The following is a 19,913-nucleotide window of genomic DNA, read 5'->3' on the forward strand; positions in this document are numbered from 1 at the left end:
AAGAACAAATGGAAAATGAGTTAGGAAACATTTGTATCGATAAACACAATATCTACAGCCTGCAGATCATCTTAAATTTGTAATGAACAATGTTCTTCAAAATATTCATAAAGAGGTAACAAAGCTCACCAAATTGATTCTTACATTTCCTATTATTACAGCTTCTTCTGAAAGAAGTACAAGCATCCTTAAAAGAACTAAAAATTGCCTTCACAATTGAATCACAAATGACAGGTTACATTCTCTCTGCACAATTACCATAAAAGCCTGTTCAAACAACTTACAAATGGGTTTTGGTGTTGTTGAGTAACAGTCATACAATAATTTTTAAATGAACAAACCACCATTTGACAACATTGTTGTCTATTTAATTATAACCCAGGTTTTGTCCTTTTATGCCACCTTTAAGTGGTTGAGTTAATGTCATTAACATGAGCTCGATGTCCTGCAATATATGTTAATGACATAAACCCAATCTCCTGAAAATAACATGAAAAGGGCTGAAACCTGGGTCATAATTAAATGAACAACAATACAGTCAAATGGTGACGTGCTCATTTGAAAACTTACAAATGATTAATTTAAAGATAATGTCATTGACAACTCTGCTACCAAGAAGAATTGATGCATAGATCTCCTTATAAAAAGAAATAAGGTAAGCCTACCCACAATTACTTCATTAGCTTCATCACTTGATTTAACTAACATATTTTGACATGTGTTGACTTCCACTTACTTTTTCTTCAATGACCAATTCTACGAACACAACATTGGATTTGTGATGAGGAGCTCTTTGTCACCTATTATTGCCAATATGTTTATGGAAGATTTTGAGGACTGTGTCCTGGAGTATGCACCATTGAAACTTGCATTTTTTTAGATATGCAGATGATACTTTTATTGTTTGGCTTTATTGTAGTGAGAACTGAAGCAGTTTTTTGGAACATCTGAATTCAATCTACATGAATATTTATTTTACTGTAAAGGCGGTAAGGATGTGTTGATCAGAAGGAAGCTTGATGATATGCTGGAATATCCTGCTTGTAGGAAACCATCTCCCATTGGTTTGAATTTTCAGTCTGATAATTTTCACTGTCAGACTTACAAGGGGTACTTCTTACCTTGGTTCACATGGCCCACATCAACAACAAGCTACCTTTTGGTAGAAAATTGTAGTGAAAGACAGATTAGATGCACATTGTGCTATCAACAGCCTGTGAACCTTGTGAGTAATGAAAATTAATGAGGTGACACCTAAGTCTACAAGTCTACATAATTTCTAACAAGATGGGTTGTGTTCTGTGAAAACATGGTGTAACGCATGTTTTTCAGCCACAATTTAAGATTAGGCTCTTTCAGGTCTGTAAAGGATGAACTTTGTTTGGGTAAGGCATCTGTCTACCACATCTCTTGCAGTTGTGGGATGTCATACATAGGCCAGACCATCAAGACAGTGGAAGAACAGTGTAGAGAACATACATGCAAAAGTCAAGGAAATCTGCTATTGCGGAAAACTACTTTGGTACCAATCATTCTACAGAATATAAAAACTCAGAGCTTCTGGCATGCACTTCCAGTCATTGGGATAGTTTTATTAAGGAAATGGTCAAAATTAAAGTAGCAAGTTACCTTCTTACTTACGCCTGAAATCCTACTCTCCCTGTGGTTGTACAACAGTGTTTATGCTACTTCCTCACTCGGTAATTAATATTCACTATCAACAACTTCTCACTTTGTCACCCTTCAGTCAGTGTGAGTGGTTCTTTTTTTAATATTTCATGGTTGGCATAGCACTATCCAACAAGTGTTTAAATTAATTACAAGAAGAAGAGGAAGAAGAAGAAGAAGAAGACCAAGGCTGGCATAACTTTGCAGGACAGAATTACATTCAAAGCAATAACATCACTGACAAAAAGAGTACGAGGAGAAAATAACACTGCATAAGAATAAAGACCACGAGAAAAGAAGCTGATCCAAATAAATGTGGGCCTAAAGTGGCTAAAACAAAACTAAGAGGAAGAAATAAAATATTGACACACCTCAACGCCCATTGAAACTTAGTGGTACACTAAGCAAAAGTGTAGTTGTACAAAAAAGTATAGTGAGATAACAGATGAAATGAATTTTATCTAATCCTGTGGTATTACATGGTGGGCAATAACTGTACATGTAATATAGGCCATGTGAAAAATAGAAAACATTCATTATTATGGATTTTCTAACCTCTTCAACATTCTAAAATTCCTTTTCCACCTCATAGTCTGAAGTTTGTAGGAAAGTTAGTGTCACGTTCACTGTCATGCAGGTTTTTATTTAGACTTGCTAGTGATCTGATACCTGATGTCCATTTTTTCAAGCATTGTCAGTCAGTGGGGTTTCATTCGTACTTTCTCCGGTGTTGTGGGTACGTACACTTGCGTTTGTAATCCACTCTGTACTATATTTTGTGATGTGTATTATTGTTTTATATTTGTACAAAGATGTAGGAGTTAAGATGCCTAGATTTTTTTTCTGCGTGGTTCCAAAATCATTCTTCTTAAAATTATCCTAATTACTTTTTTTCTATAATGTGAATACCATTTTTGTTTCTTGACTGTTTGAGTTTCCCCACAATGTCACTCCATAGTGCAGCAAGATTCATAGGGCCCAAGGCATACCATGCACAGAACCAATTTGTCTGCAAACTGCAAAGGTGCTTCATTATTAATATGACAGAGCTGAGTTTCTTACAGACAGAATTAATATGCTGTTTCCAAACAGCTTGTTATGTCACTGTAATATCTAAGAATCTAGTGGATTCTACTTTTTCCAGCTTTGTTTCATCCACCTCCAAACCCTTGTGCACAGCCTTCTCTCTATTTCTAAACACTGCATAAATAGTGTTTTTTAGGTTAATAACCAGTCCGTTTTCCAAGCATCACTGATCTGTGATATTTGTACTTCAGTTTCTGTACAGATTTTCTTAGTTTGTTTTCTGTGACAGGTTTCAGAAACATTGATTTTTTTGATATGTTAGTAACCTTTTTGGACTATTTATTTCCAATTTTAAGTTCTCTACCACATTTGTATAGTTTTCATTGAATGTGTGAGCTGTTTCTCTGCCCTCTTTAACCACTATGTTGTCTTTTTTTATTGACCTGATCTGTTTTGTATTTGATCCATTCTTTTCTTTTCTTTCAGCATAGATTATATTCCATGTTGCATTAATTCGTTTTTGAGTTCATTATGGTGTTGTTAGTAGTTCTTGCTTTTGCCCCTCTATGATTTTTCTGTACCTCTCTTGTAATGTTTTACAGTTTTCAGCTTTGTCCATCTGTCTGTGCCTGCAGCTTCCTATGCAGATCTATTATTTCACTGGTAATCCACTGTGTGTAATCAACAGTGTTTCTCACCTCTTTACTTTGGGGAATGCTACATTAAAATTATACTTAATTGTTGTAAGAAATGCCTCATATTTTCCATTTATGTTCTATACTTGTAGCAATTCAGTCCAGGTTTCTCTACTTAATATTGTTCTAAATATGTTACTATTTTTCTTACTGATGATCCTGATTTCTTTGGATGTTCATTTTGATTCTGATACAATGTCACTATGTCTGCAGAAGCAGATCATGTGTCCATGATGATCAGATATTTCTGTTTGAACTACATTTGAGTCATAGTTCTAAGAATGTTGGTAGAAATACAGAGTTTGTATGAGAGAAAAATGAACAAGAGGTGGGACATGATTAGCTACATGAATGCAGAAACTGCATAAAATCACAGGTATTAACATGACTTTCTCACAACTTAACAAGTCAAAGTGTTTACAGTCTTAGAAAGGTAAGAAATGTATACGATAATGAGTAGAACTACAGATTGTCCACAGCTGGAAGTGTAATTTCAAGCTATTTATAATGCTTTCTGGAAGCACAAGTTACACTCCTGTCATGTAAACTGACTGCTTATTTCACTTCATACCACATGTGCAGAGAAGCCAGGTGAATAAGCTGGGACACTATAGAAGACTATATGTTCAGATTATAGTAAAATGATGATGTAATTTGAGTACTTGAATCATGAAGAAACAAACAGATTAGAATATCAAAGTATTTGGGAATACAGTGTACAATTATATGTAGAGATAAGATGTTTACTGACAGAAGCATCTGTTGGTTACATTCTCACTTATCACTCCAGAACATTTCCTTCAAGAAGTACTGCATGTTACAAATTCTGTTTACACTGCCTGCTGAAGAGCAGACAGACAGATGCGAGAGAGAGAGAGAGAGAGAGAGAGAGAGAGAGAGAGAGAGAGAGAGAGATAGAGAGATGTATGAAAAACTATAAAACTAAAAGAAAAAGCAATAGGAGAATCCGTGGGAGTTATATCATAATTTAAAGTGGAGAGGAGTGCAATTAACAGAAAATTACCTTTGGATTTTTTTTTGCTTCATCTTGTCTTCTAACTGGTCTGATGTAGCCCAACATGAATTCCTCTCCTGTGCCACCCTTATCATCTCAGAGTAGCACTTGCAACTCATGTCCTCAATTATTTGCTGGATATATCCCAATCTCTGTCTTCCCCTACAGTTTTTAACCTCTACGGCTCCCTCTAATACGATGAAAGTTATTCCTCGATGTCTTAGCAGATGTCCCTGTCATCCCGACTCTTCTTCTTGTCAGTGTTTACCATATATTCCTTCCATCACCAACTCTGTGGGGAACCACCTCATTCCTTACAAGTACTGCAACACAAGGTGTTTGATGTTTTTGTGGTAACAGTCATCACACCAAAGACCAGTTTGTTACCAATCTCCATTGTAGTCTATCTTGTACAAGTCTCTTCACATTGTGTAACTACTGCCTACTGCATCTATTTGAACCACTGTGCTATATTCCAGACTTGTTCTCCCTCTTCAATCCCCCCCCTCCCTCAGTGCCTCTGGATGTGTCCTGCCCACCTATCCCTTTGTTTAGTCAAGCTGTGTTATAAAGCTCTTTTTCTCCCCAGTTTGATTTGGTACATCTATTCGTCTACCTGTCTAATTTCCAGCATTATTGTGACACCACAATTTGAAAGCTACTAGTCTCTTCTTGTCTGTGCTGTTTACTGTAAATGTTGTACTTCCATACAATGCTTCGCTCATTCTGTGCACACCTATGAATATCAGTGGTGCTCCGGTTTTCTGACAAAAGAAACTCTATGACACCTTAGCGCTTGGAATGCACCTCCGTTATAGATGCCATTTTGAAGGCTACGTGTACTGCCACCATGTATTGGAACTTCATTAAACTATAGAGGCTGAATGTTCCACCATACCCTACAGCAAATCCACTTTTTTTTCCCAACCAAAATTGGCAGCAAGAGGAAAAAATGTGTTGCTTTACTTATTGAAGGCCCGTTAAACACCACTGATGGTCCTTTTTTTCCATAATTCAAACTGATCTTCACAGCAGTGGCTTCTACAAGTCCTTCTGTTCTTGTATAAATAGTTCATGTTAGCGTTTTGCAACCATGACCTGTTAAACAGATGGGGCAGTTAATATTAATTCCGTCAGCACCTGCCTTCTTTGGCGTTAGGATGACAACATCAGTCTTCAATTTCAAGGGTATTTCATCTCCAGGCATTCCTTACTTTTCCCCTAAGTGCCTTCTGGATACCTATAGTCATCCATGCTTTTGCAGTTTTGCATTTATCTTCGAAGCCATTCCTATCCCTTCCTATCAGTTTCATTTTACAGGCATCTATACTCCTTTGTCAGTTAATTTACTGCATTTTCTCCTGCCATCAACTAAATGTAATCTATCACATATTACTAAAGAATTTCTGGAGGGCCTTGTCTTGCCTAGTTTTTTTCCTCTACTGCCTTCACAATTTCATCTCTCAAAGCTACCAATTTGTCTTCTGTTTTATTCCATTCATGTTTCAGCCCAATGTTCCCTCTGAAACTCTCAACCTCTAATTCATTTAGCTTATCCAGGTCCAATCTAATAATTTACTATCTTTCTGTAATTACTTCAGTCTTAGTCTGACCTTATCATTAGATTGCAGTGTCTACATATCCTCCTAGAATGTTTTACAATTTAAAATCTGGTTTCTAAAGCTGTCTTTCCATTATGAAATCAATCTCAGATGCTCTGTTGTCATCCACACATATAAACCACTTTCATGGTTCTTAGACCACGTGATTACAATGGTTAAACAGTGTTTTGTGTGAAATTCTCGGAGGCAGGGGGGTTACCCTCTTTTGTTACAGCCCTATGTTCCATGTTCTATTTTTTCTTCTCTTCCTTTTCCCACTATCATATTCCAGCTTCCCATTACAAAGTTTTGTATCCCTTGACATAGTGAATAATTTCTTTTATCTCATCATACTTTTTTGTCTCTTCCTGATTTGTGGAGTTAGTAGGGATTTATACTTTACTACTGTGTAGGACTGTATCTTCACATCTAAATGTTTGTTATCTCTTGCAAAATGGCACTACCTGGAGACTGGGGCAAGGAATGATCTGATCTGGGGCAGCTGAGAGGGAGAAGTATTTGATGGGGACGAGAATCGGGGCATGAAGTGGTTAGGAAAGATTGTGTAAATGAGGAACACCTGAGTTTGCCCTGTTCTTTTCTTAAATACAGTTGGAAAATCTTCCTGCAACATACCCCTCATTCCTGCAGCATCCCTGGCCATGGTCTATGCTAAGCCCTGTTTAAAGAATAAGATTTAATATTACTTCTCAGTATATTTATCCCTTATTGAAATTTGTTTTAAACAATACATCCCTTTCCAAGCAACAGCTCAGTTAAACCCATTTACATTAAAACTTAAAGGCACTAACTTGGGTCCAAAAATGTGGACTTAATTTAGGAATACACAATACCTCAAGTTGGCAGAGTCAGTAAATAGTACAATAAAAATAAAGTACAGTTAAGGAAAATCTGAAATACTTACTAGTGACAAACTCTCTCTTCATCCATTGATGACTTTATTAGTGGGAAAAAAAGTGTATTATGTCACCACCACCACCACCACCACCACCACCACCACCACAAAATGTTACTGCAGTAGCCCGGGAATTATTTTACATACTTTAGTATGTATATGCTTACTTGTCAATTACAATTTACTATTGTTATTCTGTAACTCAAAATTGAGTTTTTGTACTTGTTCCATATACTTGAGGATGATGTCAGTTTGATTTGTGGAACAAACATCAAGTTTAACCTCTTAAGTTCCTGTGTAAAATATACATTCTCAAAATTTTAACAACCATCTAAACGATTCCTGCAAGATGTGGCCAGTCTTCCTCAAGCAGCAAATACATTTTTCTTGAGGCACTGAGTTGCTCTTTGTACTGAAAAAAAAAAAAAAAAAAAAAAAAAAAAAAAAAAAAAAAAAAAACAAACAAACCAGCACCACACAACTGATCATCCCCTCTCCTTTCTTCCATTGTGACAACCCATGACATAGCTAATCAACATCTGCAGCAAAACCAACTGAAAGGAGTTGCGTGCATGTGTGCGCATGTCCTCTGTAAATATGCAACCTTCGTTAATAGGGTACAAACATTCGTTGAGCCTGACACTCTCTCTCTCTCTCTCTCTCTCTCTCTCTCTCTCTCTCTCTCTCTCTCTCTCTGTGTGTGTGTGTGTGTGTGTGTGTGTGTGTGTGTGTTTGCCATAAGCTCACTTTCTCACAATCTCTTTTTTGTCCCTATTTGCAACTCCCCATCTCTGCTGTATGGTGAGTAGCAACTACCCTTTTCATAATACTGTTACATTGATATGAGCAGTAATATTTAAAAAACTGATGGTAAATACATTAAATATACTGGCTACAGAGTATCAATAATACTCTATTTCATCACCTTGACAAAAATAATAAATGATAAATGAATGTTTCCACCTTCAATGAAAGTTAAACTGGATATAAGATTAAGCAATGCTGACAGCATAATTAGTTCATGATATAACACCTGTCACAAATGTTATGTGATAACTGAACGCAATGTGTGTCAGGTTTCAAAGGATAAAACTGTACTCCTCAAAACAAGGCATGTATGAGTAAGTGAATGCTGAGGTCATTAAAATTCAGTACAATTTTATTTACAAGAAAAAGTACAAAACATTACCATGATATGAACTTACATAAAATGTCACACTGCTTTTCTCATACCGTAATTACATTCGATGAGCAATTTATTCCAACTATGCTGGAAATATTAAAAATGTTACCTATCAGGAACAGTGTACACTTTCATACTAATTATTAGTTGTAAATGTCTATAGCAGTCTCCACATTTATTTCTTAAAACAGAATAACAGTCACAAGAATTTCTGTAAAACTTAGGACACAAGCCTCTAGTTTCAGAAAAGCAGTTGTTTAAATGAATAAATTGGCGCAATCAAATTTTGCAGTTTTGAGAAACTGTAAAACATTTGACTCATCATTACCACTGGCATAAGAATTGTCACATTTTGAGAAATGGGTCAAAGCCATTGAGGATATCCACCATCAGTCCTCCAATATCCTTCTATATATCCTATCCATTCAGCTCTTCATTTCTCCAGTTTCTTTTCTGATCTTTACTCCGTGATTTGAATCTCTCTCTCTCTAGTACCTTCTTCATTCTTCTTGCATCTCCAGAAGAATAAAATTACTTCCCCTTATTCTCCGGTAGAAAATGTTTCTTTTTCAGATTTCAGAAGATAAGGTTTTGTATTGTAGAATCAATAAAAGAGACCAACTTTCACAGGCTATCCACAGTTTCAATTCTTTAATTCACTTGCATCAGCAAGGACAGTTGAGAAATTACAACTTGCACAATTGTTTTTTCAAATAAATTACTGAAATCTGTACAATAAATACAATTAGTCTCTAATTCATTCTGCTCCCTGTGTAGGTGATGAGGCTGGTGGCTGCTCTTCTATTTTGCTCTCAAGTGGGAAGGGCGGGATGCGACAGTCGAATGAAAATCCATCTTCACGCTCCATACGGAAGGTGCCCCTAATAAAGAAAATTGCAGTATTCAATGCTTACACAGGTATTCAACTTTCTTTTAAAAATTAACAGTATATAAGCCAAGCTCATGAATTTAATAACAAAGTCCCACAAAAGAGACAGTAAATTTCATTGCGCTTTAATGCAAGTGGATTTTTTTTTGTCTAGTTATGCACACAAATTGCTTGGTAGGCGACCTGTTTAGCAATGCAATTAGTAATCCAAACATCTGGCATTTCATTCCAACTTTGTACGAAAAGACACTCCTTCCCCTCATCGGGTACTAAATGTGGTTTTCCGGCAGAATTCTCTGTGTGCACATTGATATGTACATACATGTGTAATTCACCACATAGGGTCTTCATAAATCAACAGGCTGCGACTGTCCAGAGGTCGGTAGAAGAATGTATGGGCACACAAACTCATCCCCAAGTACCTCCCTGCCCATTAAATCAATGTGATGCTGAAACCTTTCTTCATATTGATTATTTCCTTACTTTATTTTATTCACAAGAAATTAGCATATTCTACATAATAAATGTCAGAAGTAATCAGATGATAAAGGAAACAGTGCAACGGAAATAGTGAACAACGGGGACAGGCAAGCACACGCACACGCACACACGCACACACGCACACAACCACCAACTCCAGCATATTGGGCCGGTATGCAACATCGCATGTGAAGCAAGCAGAAATCTGGTGGTGGTGGGGAAGGGCAATGGGAAGGGGTATTAGTGTACAGGTGGGGAGAGAGAAGAATGCTGCCTGGTGAATTGTTCAGGGACTAGAGTCAAACAGGGACAGTGTCAGGAGGTTGTGGGGCAGGGAAGTGTGGGGAAAAAATAAACAAAATATCAGAGGAGTGGGGAAATACGGCTGGATGTGTTGGCAGAGGGCTCCAAATAAACTGTCATCTCACCATTCTCATCTCCAGAGTTGGCGCCGTGTGTGTGTGTGTGTGTGTGTGTGTGTGTGTGTGTGTGTGTGTCCGATGGAGTCTGTGGCCAAAAGCTACATATGAGTGAGTTCTCCTCCATCCAGTAAGTATAGAAGGATGGCAACACAGAATCTTGATACAATTTATTATATCAAGTATAAGTGGAAGAGTCTAAAATATATATCAGAATAAGGAAGATACGAGTGTAATTTTTCTATTTTTCTGCATTGGATACAAACTCTCCCATCCCCTTGTTCCATGATCTTTACCGAGTAGTGCCACTTCTGCCCGACATGGTTGAATAAGTAAACTCTGCTTGTGTGAGTGGTGAATATATGGAAGGGGGTGTGTGGAGTGGGATGAGGCAGGAATAACTAGCAGCCTCCAGGGTAATAGAGGACTGCTACAGGTATAAGCTCATTGAGAAAATACAGTAGGAGTATGAAGGAAGGTGGAAGTAACAAGAAGACAAAGAGGTAAGAGAATATTCCACTTATGGAACTGAGAGTAGTACAGAAGTGTACTAAAACTCTTGTTGTTATTCTCTTACTGCTCTTATTTCTACCAAACCTGGCCTTGCTGACCTACAACACTTGCCACATAGCCAGATACATCATGCAACATTCAAAGGAACACAAAATTATATAAAAGATCTGTAAAAAATATGTCAACCTGTTCGCTAAAACCATAGGTCCTGCAGAAATTTCAGTTACCTCCAAGTATATCACCACTGATCACAGGTGTGGAAGGCAAAGTTCAGAAAAACAGAAAGAATTTCTGTGTAACATGTATGTAGAATAAGACATGATTGGAAACTGTATAAGCAGTCACTAGCAAATGTTCAGCACCAGAAATATCTTGCACAAATCCTGAAGTATTGCAGTCCATATAAAGCCCATATTCTAAACTGTAGTATGGAGATACAAAGTATTTCTTTTTTGTGTGGGATATTGGGATAGCAGTGCAAAACAGTCTTCTGATAAAGCATTTAGTACAGCTTTGCAAGAATGTTTGTCCTTACCACTAATAAAAAATGCACAGTTTTCACAGACAATAAAAGGTTAATAAAAGTCACCCCCTGACACTATCACGCGACTGGGTATCTCTGCACCGTCTCATTTAGGTTAGCTTTAGGTGACACTATTATGAGAGTGTTACATGAATATCTGAATACTGACTGAAGTCCACCACAGCTGCTTATTCTCTTACCTACATATCATTTACATTCTGCAAGCAGCCTTCAGAGTGTGGCTGATTGTACTTTTGGTACCACCATGATATACTTTCTTCCCAATTGCAATCAATAAAGATTTAGGGATCAAATGACTGTTTATGAGCCTCTGCAAAAGCTTAAATCTCTCCGATTTTCCCACAATACTCACTCAAAAGAGATGTACAAATTTGCAGTTAAAATTCATTTTGGGGCTCACTAGGCCTAATGTTTCCATTCAATGCTATAAAGACACCATCTTTTAGGAAATATAAACTCTTTTTCCAATGTCCATTCTACTCATGAACATTTTATAACTTTCCACTTAATGTTTCAATCAACTCTCAATTCCTAATATAGTATGGAGTGATTGCTTTCTAGCAGACACCCGAGACCGAGGACTATGTCACAAACATTATGACAGTTTAAACTTCCTGGCAGATTAAAACTGTGTGCCAGACCAAGACTCGAACTCAGGACCTTTGCTTTTCGCGGGTAAGTGCTCTACCAACTGAGCTACCCAAGCACGACTCACGCCCCGTCCTCACAGCTTTACTTCTGCCAGTACCTCGTCTCCTACCTTCCAAACTTTACAGAAGCCCTCCTGCGAGTTCTGCAAGGTTCACAGGAGAGGTTCTGTAAAGTTTGGAAGGTAGGAGACGAGATACTGGCAGAAGTAAAGCTGTGAGGACGGGGCGTGAGTTGTGCTTGGGTAGCTCGGTTAGAGTACTTGCCCGCGAAAGGCAAAGGTCCCAAGTTTGAGTCTCGGTCCGGCACACAGTTTTAATCTGCCAGGAAGTTTCATATCAGCGCACACTCCACTGCAGAGTGAAATTCTCATTCTGGATTATGACAGTTGACAAGCAGTATTTTAATTTACTCTATAAACTGAGAGACTATTTCTGGCATATACTGAATATGTGACTTGTCAGGAGAGACTGTTACAAGTCTTCACAATGCACTGCAGATCAAGATATATCTGTTGTCAAGACCATTGCAGAACTTATGAAGTGTCTGATTTAAACTCTCCATTCCAACTGTGCTGAGATTCCCATGAATGAAGCTAGCTATCCTTACCACTTCTAGCGATTTCCAAAATGAACTAATAATTGTCTCACACCCCAGGAAGCAGACAACATTGTCACTGTCATAAGCAATAATTTCCAGACGACTATAACCCATTTGCAACTCTGTCAAACAGTGACCCTCCCTACTCCAACCTAAGGGTATCCTGACAACCTTCAAAGAACTTCTATTCTCCAATCTCACCCCACCTTTCTTCCTCGAATCCCTGGCTTGATATTATGAACTCCACAACCACATAGAGAAGTGCCATCCCTTACCACAAAAACTGATCCTTACTTGATCATCATCTCTATAGACTACAACATGACCACTGCTACAGTGCTTGAGTTGCAGATTAAATTTGCCAACAGCGACACATATCTGTCCTTAAAGTCTGCTGCAGTGTCCGCATCACAGCAGTATGTCATCTCATCTCATATCACTGTCTTTTCCAAAATTGTTCTCTACAACTTCTCTCCTCATTCCTCGAGTATTCAGTATATGGGCATCTCAAGATCTGTACGCTGGAACATATGGGATTCAACACTGTGGCTGGTTAATGGGTCCACTGAAAGTGGCTACACTTCAGAAGACCAACATCTTCAACCTAATGCCTGCAGCCTACCCTTGTATATTGAAGGCACTAACCACTTCCCCTCCACAGTTCCTATCCATTTCTAACCAGTGCTTTGTTTCTCACAGTCTGTGGCAGCTCTCCTTAGATCAACATCCCAATCATTCTTAGTCTGACCACCATAGAACACATCTCTCCCAACATCTTGCCGATTGCAAATGCACAGCACCATTCCTGTTAACCATGGTTAATTACATCCTCATCCACAATTATTTCTCTTTTGAAAACAATGCCATAGACACTGAGATGAATGCATCATGTAACAACCTGTTGATAAACTACTTGGTAAAATCATTTCAAGCCACTTACAATTCTAAATCTCTTACTGGTTAAGATTCACTGAGGACATACACTGAAGGAAAAAACCAAAACACCAAAATATAATTAATGCACAGTAATGAAAATTCATGAATACATTTGTCTAGGCAATATATTTAAATTATTAACACTGCATGATCACAAGTTACACATGTTAATGTGTGGTTTCAGCTCTCTGAGACTGCAGACGTGTATGCAAGGTGCATTTACATGAAGAGTGTGTGTGTGTGTGTGTGTGTGTGTGTGTGTGTGTCCTAAAAAATACATGGCCATCACGGGCACTGAGGCAGAACCAGCTTTTATCAGGAAACAAAACAGACTTCCACCCCAACATCCAACGAGCTCTCACTCGACACCACTGATGGCAGCGGTTTGGAATCAGTTGAATGTGTGCTACAGGGCATCTGGTGCAGAGTTGTCCTTGAAGTAACCCAATTTTTTAATAATTCTTTGTGTCACTGCGGTGCTAATTGCTGCTGCAAATGCAGTACAATGTGCAAGAGCCACACAACAAACATGATGGGCTTGATCTCAGCAATGCCACATGGCCCTCTGGAGTCCTCTTTCAACCATACGTTCTTATGACCACTGTTGCCGCCAACCATGTATTGTGGCTACATTCCTGCCACGTCTTTCTACAATATCACAGAAGCAACATCCAGCTTTTCGTAGCCCTATTACACGACCTTGTTCAACCTAAGAGAGGTGTTAATAGTTACATCTCTGTCACCTTATGAAGGCATTTTTGACTATCAACAACTCACTAAATCCAATCACAACTAACACAACTATTACAGCATGTATTTAAACCAAACCCGATTGCATCCTCATAGTGTCACTATTAGCACAATTCTTATGAGACTGGTGTGAAATCTGAATAGACATCATCTTTCAGATGTAGAAAGATGCCTAGCAACTTTTGTACATGTTGCATAGCTGCTTCTTGGTGCTGCCATTTTTTTGTGTCAGTGTATTAATGATCTGAACACATGAGTACTTCCTATTTCTTTCTTCTAGAATCTCAGCGTCTTTGACCCCAAACAATTGAAAATCCAGGATAAAATAGTGACAATATTATGACTGCTACTCACCATATAATGGAAATGTTGAGTGGAAGACAGGCCCAACAAACACACTGCTCTTTCAGTCAAAAAGCCTTCTTCTGAATTAGAAAAACACAAACCTAAAACACATTCATGCAAATGTAACCCTCACACACATGACCACTGTCGAGAGACTGGCCTCAGCAGCCAGAGACAGCTTTGCCTAGGCAACGGTCCAAGAGTTCGAGACTCAGTCTGGCACACAGTTTTAATCTGCCAGAAGATTTTTTGGTCGAGAGCTTACTTATTCGGCAGTCTTTTTGTTGTGCCTGTCTGCAACTCAACATTTCCACTATACAGTGAGTAGCAATCTATCCTTTCTGTAATGTTGTCATCTTTGACCTCATTCATTTCAAATGAGCTTGTTCGTTACGTTCTGTGCTATGCTGAGGCTTCTTTTGTTGTGGCTGTATTGCTCTTCAAATGTTGGTGCCTGTGCTGAGAGAGAGCATTCCAGCCGATATTAAATACTGTGCATACAATTTTCTGAAAACTATTTGGTGAAAAAAAAAAAAAAAAAAAAATTGATTTTGCACATCTTACAGCCCAATATTTTCACTCGAAGAAGAACTGAATTTCTTTTCATTATCCACCATACTTACTGTGCTGCATCAAATTAAATAAATGACTGCACTAAATTTTAAAGAGGTGAAAACGCATTGGCCAAACTTTGGGCTTGGTTGATTTTAGTTCATACATTGCAGTAAATGAGATGCAGGTAAGATTTCAAAATTTTACTTAAAACTGAAAGCAGAATAATATCTGATTTCATTCTTGAGTTATTGGGTTTTATATCTGAAGGGTGTTCGTGCACGATATGCCCATTCATGCCCTTGAACATCATGGATCAAGTGGTCATAAAAACTGTCATATCTCAAATGATTCAAGATGTCAAAACAAGGTTTTCTGCAAATGACAGCACATGATGAGACAACATGTTCTATGATAAATACTCCAAACTTTTTTTATTCACTGAGATATGCAAGTTATTCAACTGCAGCAGTGAGAGGTCTGAAGCTCAGGATGCATTTCGACATCTATAGCACTGTCAGAAATCCAAGCAGATATACACATCCACAACACCCTGGGGAACAGTGGGGCAAGATGTATAAACATGCCCACAGCATTCAAAGGGTTAAACTAGTCACCTCAGTTCAGTAAGCCACTTCTCTGGGTGTTCACTTTCTCTTTGCTACTGGATCCCTATGAATCTCTGTTCACATCAAACCTTCCAATTACCAATATCATCTCAACATTGACATCTGCAACCCACTGCACATCAGGAAGTTCCTACCATAAAACTGAGGCACCTACAGATGCCTCATTTGTAGCAGCTAAAGGTTTTGCCAAAATCTTTCCAAACCAGAATTCTTCTCTCAACCTTGTCTTGTGCCCTACCTCTGAATACATTTAACACACTCCCCACACCTGCTGACAAATCAGAACTTTAACGAGTTGATTTCTCTCTCTACATAGGCTTCAGTTATGTTATGTCATGCTCTGAAATGAGGATATTCCTCATGGGACTCATCCATAAAAGTTGTTGTCCCCAAATATCCAACCTGCACAACAACCAATCTTGTCCTAAGGGCAATGTCCTTATGGAAGATCATGGCGCGCGCGCGCGCACACACTTTGTTCGAGTGACACACCTGTAATCTCCCCCCCCCCCCCCCCCCCCACTTTTTCCCCAATCCCAGACGCCATTAGATCCCGTCTTACACTTATTTCCTCTTACCCTTCTGTCCTCCCACCCCCCCCCCCCCCCCCCTCCCACATTTCACAACCCATGCCAGATTCTCCCCCATCAGTTTAATGTTTTCTCCACTTGAGATGCCACAAGTGAAACCATCATACTCCCTCTCCCACTTTGAATATTTCACCTTCTCCCTCATGCTCTTTCTTTTTCTTCCAATGTTCCTCTGGACAAACACCTGATCTGCCTCCACACGAAACAACTTTTGCATGGTAGCATAATTTTCTTCAACATCCTCTTAACTTTCACTTCATCACCCATTTTACATTCCTTCCATTTCTCTACCTACCACCCCGGCCATGACTGTATGTATTAGACATGTTTTAGTGTCATGGGGCAACAGAGACTGGTTTAAGAATATTTTTGGGGAGCAGAAGCCAAATAATTTTCAGCCTTTTCTAGGTGCATGTCTACTGCTTAGTGTCTGTTTGGTATGTAGTGACCTACTGTAATATATACTGTATTTAATCCTCGATTTTCTGTTAATGGAAAGTTACCAACCCTGTCCATATTTATCATTTTCTTCAGAGGATGGATATTGCGTTTTCTGAACTATGAAAGTAAAAGAAATAAAATTTTAAATTTTGTAAGTTATCCTATGTAACACTTCAAAATGGAGTACTTCCATCCCAAGCTTTAACTTATTGGAACTGGGTCTATGAAGCATTTCTTTAAAATGTTACGTTTTACTGCATAAACCTACCACATGTGGCCTGATGGTGCCTGCAAACTGACATGGCTGCTGTACTGGAAAGCTGGCGAAGTCCGAGAGAGGACAGGTTCCTGGCCAACCACTCCACGTCCACGCACTGTCTCCAGTGTACCCGACAGGCTGAAGATTCGCCAGTGCCGCTCCCGCAGCTGAACTGATAATTTTCCAAGATTCTCAAGACGTATGCAGTATCGCCACTGTGACAAGTAAATAAAATAATCAGTTGACTCTTAACTCATATACTAGAGGAAGATATTTCCACCTTAAAAATCCTTAGAAGTCTAGATCAATTTGCCACTAGAAAATGGTTATTATTTTACATTCAAATCAGGTTTTCAATGTACTAAGAATTTCCCAGTGTCAAATTCTGGCTCTTACTTATAATTTATATAAAATTCAAGATATGAATATTCATGCTACATATCACAAAACCAACCAATCTGAATCAACGTTTAAAGCTATACATGTAATTCCTGTACTCCCCCAATATATCACTTCAGAGCAACACTCTGAAGGATCTTTGAAATCTGAAACTAGCTCCTCCATCAGTGTCCTCACTTATTGCAGTTTTGCCTTCAAACAGTACACCTCCAAAACAGACACTGGTATTTATGGGTCAGCTGTAGATGTCCTTACTTTTGTACCTATCAAACCTCACCCCACTTTCTGGATAATGTGAACACTTACCAAGCTGTTTCTTCTGTTCTATGAGACATTCATTCCTGCCTACCTGCTGGAAGATTTATCATGCCATATCCTGAAAATATTGGGGGGGGGGGGGGGGGGGGCACAGTATAAATATCACTTTGCCATGCAAACTCTTACAGGTACCCCACCCTATTTGTTTTTGTACCACTCCTGTCAGTAACATAATTTGTTTTCCTTTATTTTATCTCATCTAGTGAAGAGCATATGCGCGACCGTAGTACAAAACAGCTTATTTTTATTCGTCCCCTATTTCAATTGATTTTATTATAATAGTACATTTGATTTTCCTGGAAATATTTTATCTACAAGAATGTTCTTAACAAATGAAGAGTAAACACATGGATGTGAATTTTGCAGTTAGCAAATAGATGTCTGTCTTTAAATGAGTTTTTTTTTTTATTATTTGAAAGTTCTAATGCTCCTTCTCAACAAACACATTTTTCTCAAAACTTTTTAAATAATAAAGTTACTCATATTCAGTTTTTTTTCCTGATTCCAAATATGTCCACTTTCACTGGAATAAGTTGTTGGTTTGTTAATTATTCAATTTGTAAAATTTTGGCAAGCTTTGGGATTCCCCACAGAGGTCATTTTGATGAAATAGTGCTTATAATTTTACATTTTTCTGGGCATTCAACTCTCAGTTCAATACATTTGGCCTTTTGCCAATTTTAATTTTATGGCCTCTAAATTGGCTGTCTTGTGTTAATATCACGAAGTAATAATAAAACAATGAAAACAATCAATTTTTGACAGAATAATTTAATTGGATAGATAAAAGATCTACCGTATTTACTCAAATCTAAGCTGCACTCGAATCTAAGCCGCACCTGAAATTTGAGACTCGAAATTCAAGGGGAGAGATAAGTTTTAGGCCGCACCTCCAAATTGAAACAAATTTGGTCCATTCTAATATGAGACACAATTTAGGTCGAATGAATAACGATACAGTACAGTAGTTTGGTTCGAGTCGTAAGCTTAGCAGTTAAGCTTTATCAGGTAGCCATTGCTATGCGCCAGGCACTCCGTCCGTATTTATTCGGGTACCCTTCCTTTTTCACGTGCTTTGTCTGGTTTTAATAGATTGCTTATTTTTCTTTGATCTGACAAGTGGTGTTTTCTTTGTTATAGGTGTTTACGTCACTCTAAGTTGAAAATGCATTATTCTACTGTGTCATGCATTGTTTGTCGCATTCTGATACTGTGCGTTTACGAACTGTCGCCGCTCGCGGCATGGCTTGCTTCTGTGCGTGCTACCGCCACTTACAATAAAAAAAAGAGAGGAATTGTCTCATTAACGAAACAATGGCAAGAGACTGCTATTTGTTGTTACTTACACTGCTGCTTTCTTTAATAATAATCAACAAGAACCAAATAATAGACTGCGTATGATAGAAGATGTTCTGAACCAGAGTTTAGCTAAAATTTTTCTCTGTTTGAAAATCTTTGTGCACAGAAATAAGTCATCTTAGATTTAAAAATTTTAGTCATTTGCCGTGCTTCATTTCTGACTGTATCACTATTAGGCATAAGAATAATACGAATATAAACATGACATGATATGTACATTCTTCCACGTTTGCTGTTGTCTCACACTATTTTCGTAGTTTATTAGGCAGACAGGATTTAAATGAAATAGCAGCAAACACGAAAGAATACATGGCAAAATGTTTATATTCGTATTATTCTTATGGTGAAGAGAATACTGCATGTAATTTACAGTTCATAAAAGTTCCTATTAGCAACCATCTCTTCTCACAGGTAGGAAAAAATTCAGAACGTAGAGTTGGTCATATTGACAAACATCCCAAACAGTCTTTCCAGTCGGATTTTCGTAGTACATTGAAATGCTGCTACATTTGAAGATGAACAATACGGAATTTGTATTTACTTCGTTGGATAATTTATGAAAATGCAGTGGTCGTAACTCGAGGTGGGGAAAAAAAAAGCTTGTCTTCCACCTTTTTTTTTAATTTATTTACTGACACACAGGTTTTGGCACCAGTATTTATCTTTGTGCCTGCAAAGCATGCCTGTGTAGCGCTACATATATTTGACAGCAGAAGTTAGTTGTGGCGGCACCTACCAACATTTTTCAGAACTTCTGCTTACTTTGCACTCGATCCTAAGCCGCAGGCGGTTTTTTGGATTACAAAAACTGGAAAAAAAGTGTGGCTTAGATTCGAGTAAATACGGTACTCATCAAGCGGTGGCAGTACACACACATAAAAGAAGGTTATAATTAGACAAACTTTCGGAGCTAGTGGCTCCTCCTTCAGGCAGAAGGGTTGAAGGGGAAGGAAGAAGGGTGAAGGCAAAGGGCTGGAGAGGTCTAGGAAAATGCGTAGATTTAGGGAAAAATCACCCAGAAACATGGGTCAGGGGAGACATACTGCAGGCTGAGAAGGAAAGACTGATTGTTGTGGACTGCATCAGATGAGATTTAAAAATCTGAGATCTTAAAGGTGGAAGACAGGGTAATATGCAG

The 19,913-nt window shown here is 38.2% G+C and overlaps 1 protein-coding gene across 1 annotated transcript in view; it reads right to left on the bottom strand.

Annotated features, from left to right (window-relative positions):
* Positions 1–8,061: 8,061 nt before the first annotated feature.
* Positions 8,062–19,913, bottom strand: part of LOC126419087 (polymerase delta-interacting protein 2) — a 60,097-nt gene continuing 48,245 nt past the window's right edge. Inside the window, exons 6-7 of the mRNA XM_050086176.1 lie at positions 16,709–16,914; positions 8,062–8,985 (exon numbers count right to left, since the gene is read on the bottom strand). Coding sequence (XP_049942133.1) covers positions 8,862–8,985; positions 16,709–16,914 — 330 coding nt within the window. The 3' untranslated portion in view covers positions 8,062–8,861. The remainder of the gene's footprint in view (positions 8,986–16,708; positions 16,915–19,913) is intronic.

The sequence above is a fragment of the Schistocerca serialis genome, chromosome 9, assembly GCF_023864345.2.
Source record: "Schistocerca serialis cubense isolate TAMUIC-IGC-003099 chromosome 9, iqSchSeri2.2, whole genome shotgun sequence".
Taxonomy (NCBI): Eukaryota; Metazoa; Arthropoda; class Insecta; order Orthoptera; family Acrididae; genus Schistocerca; species Schistocerca serialis.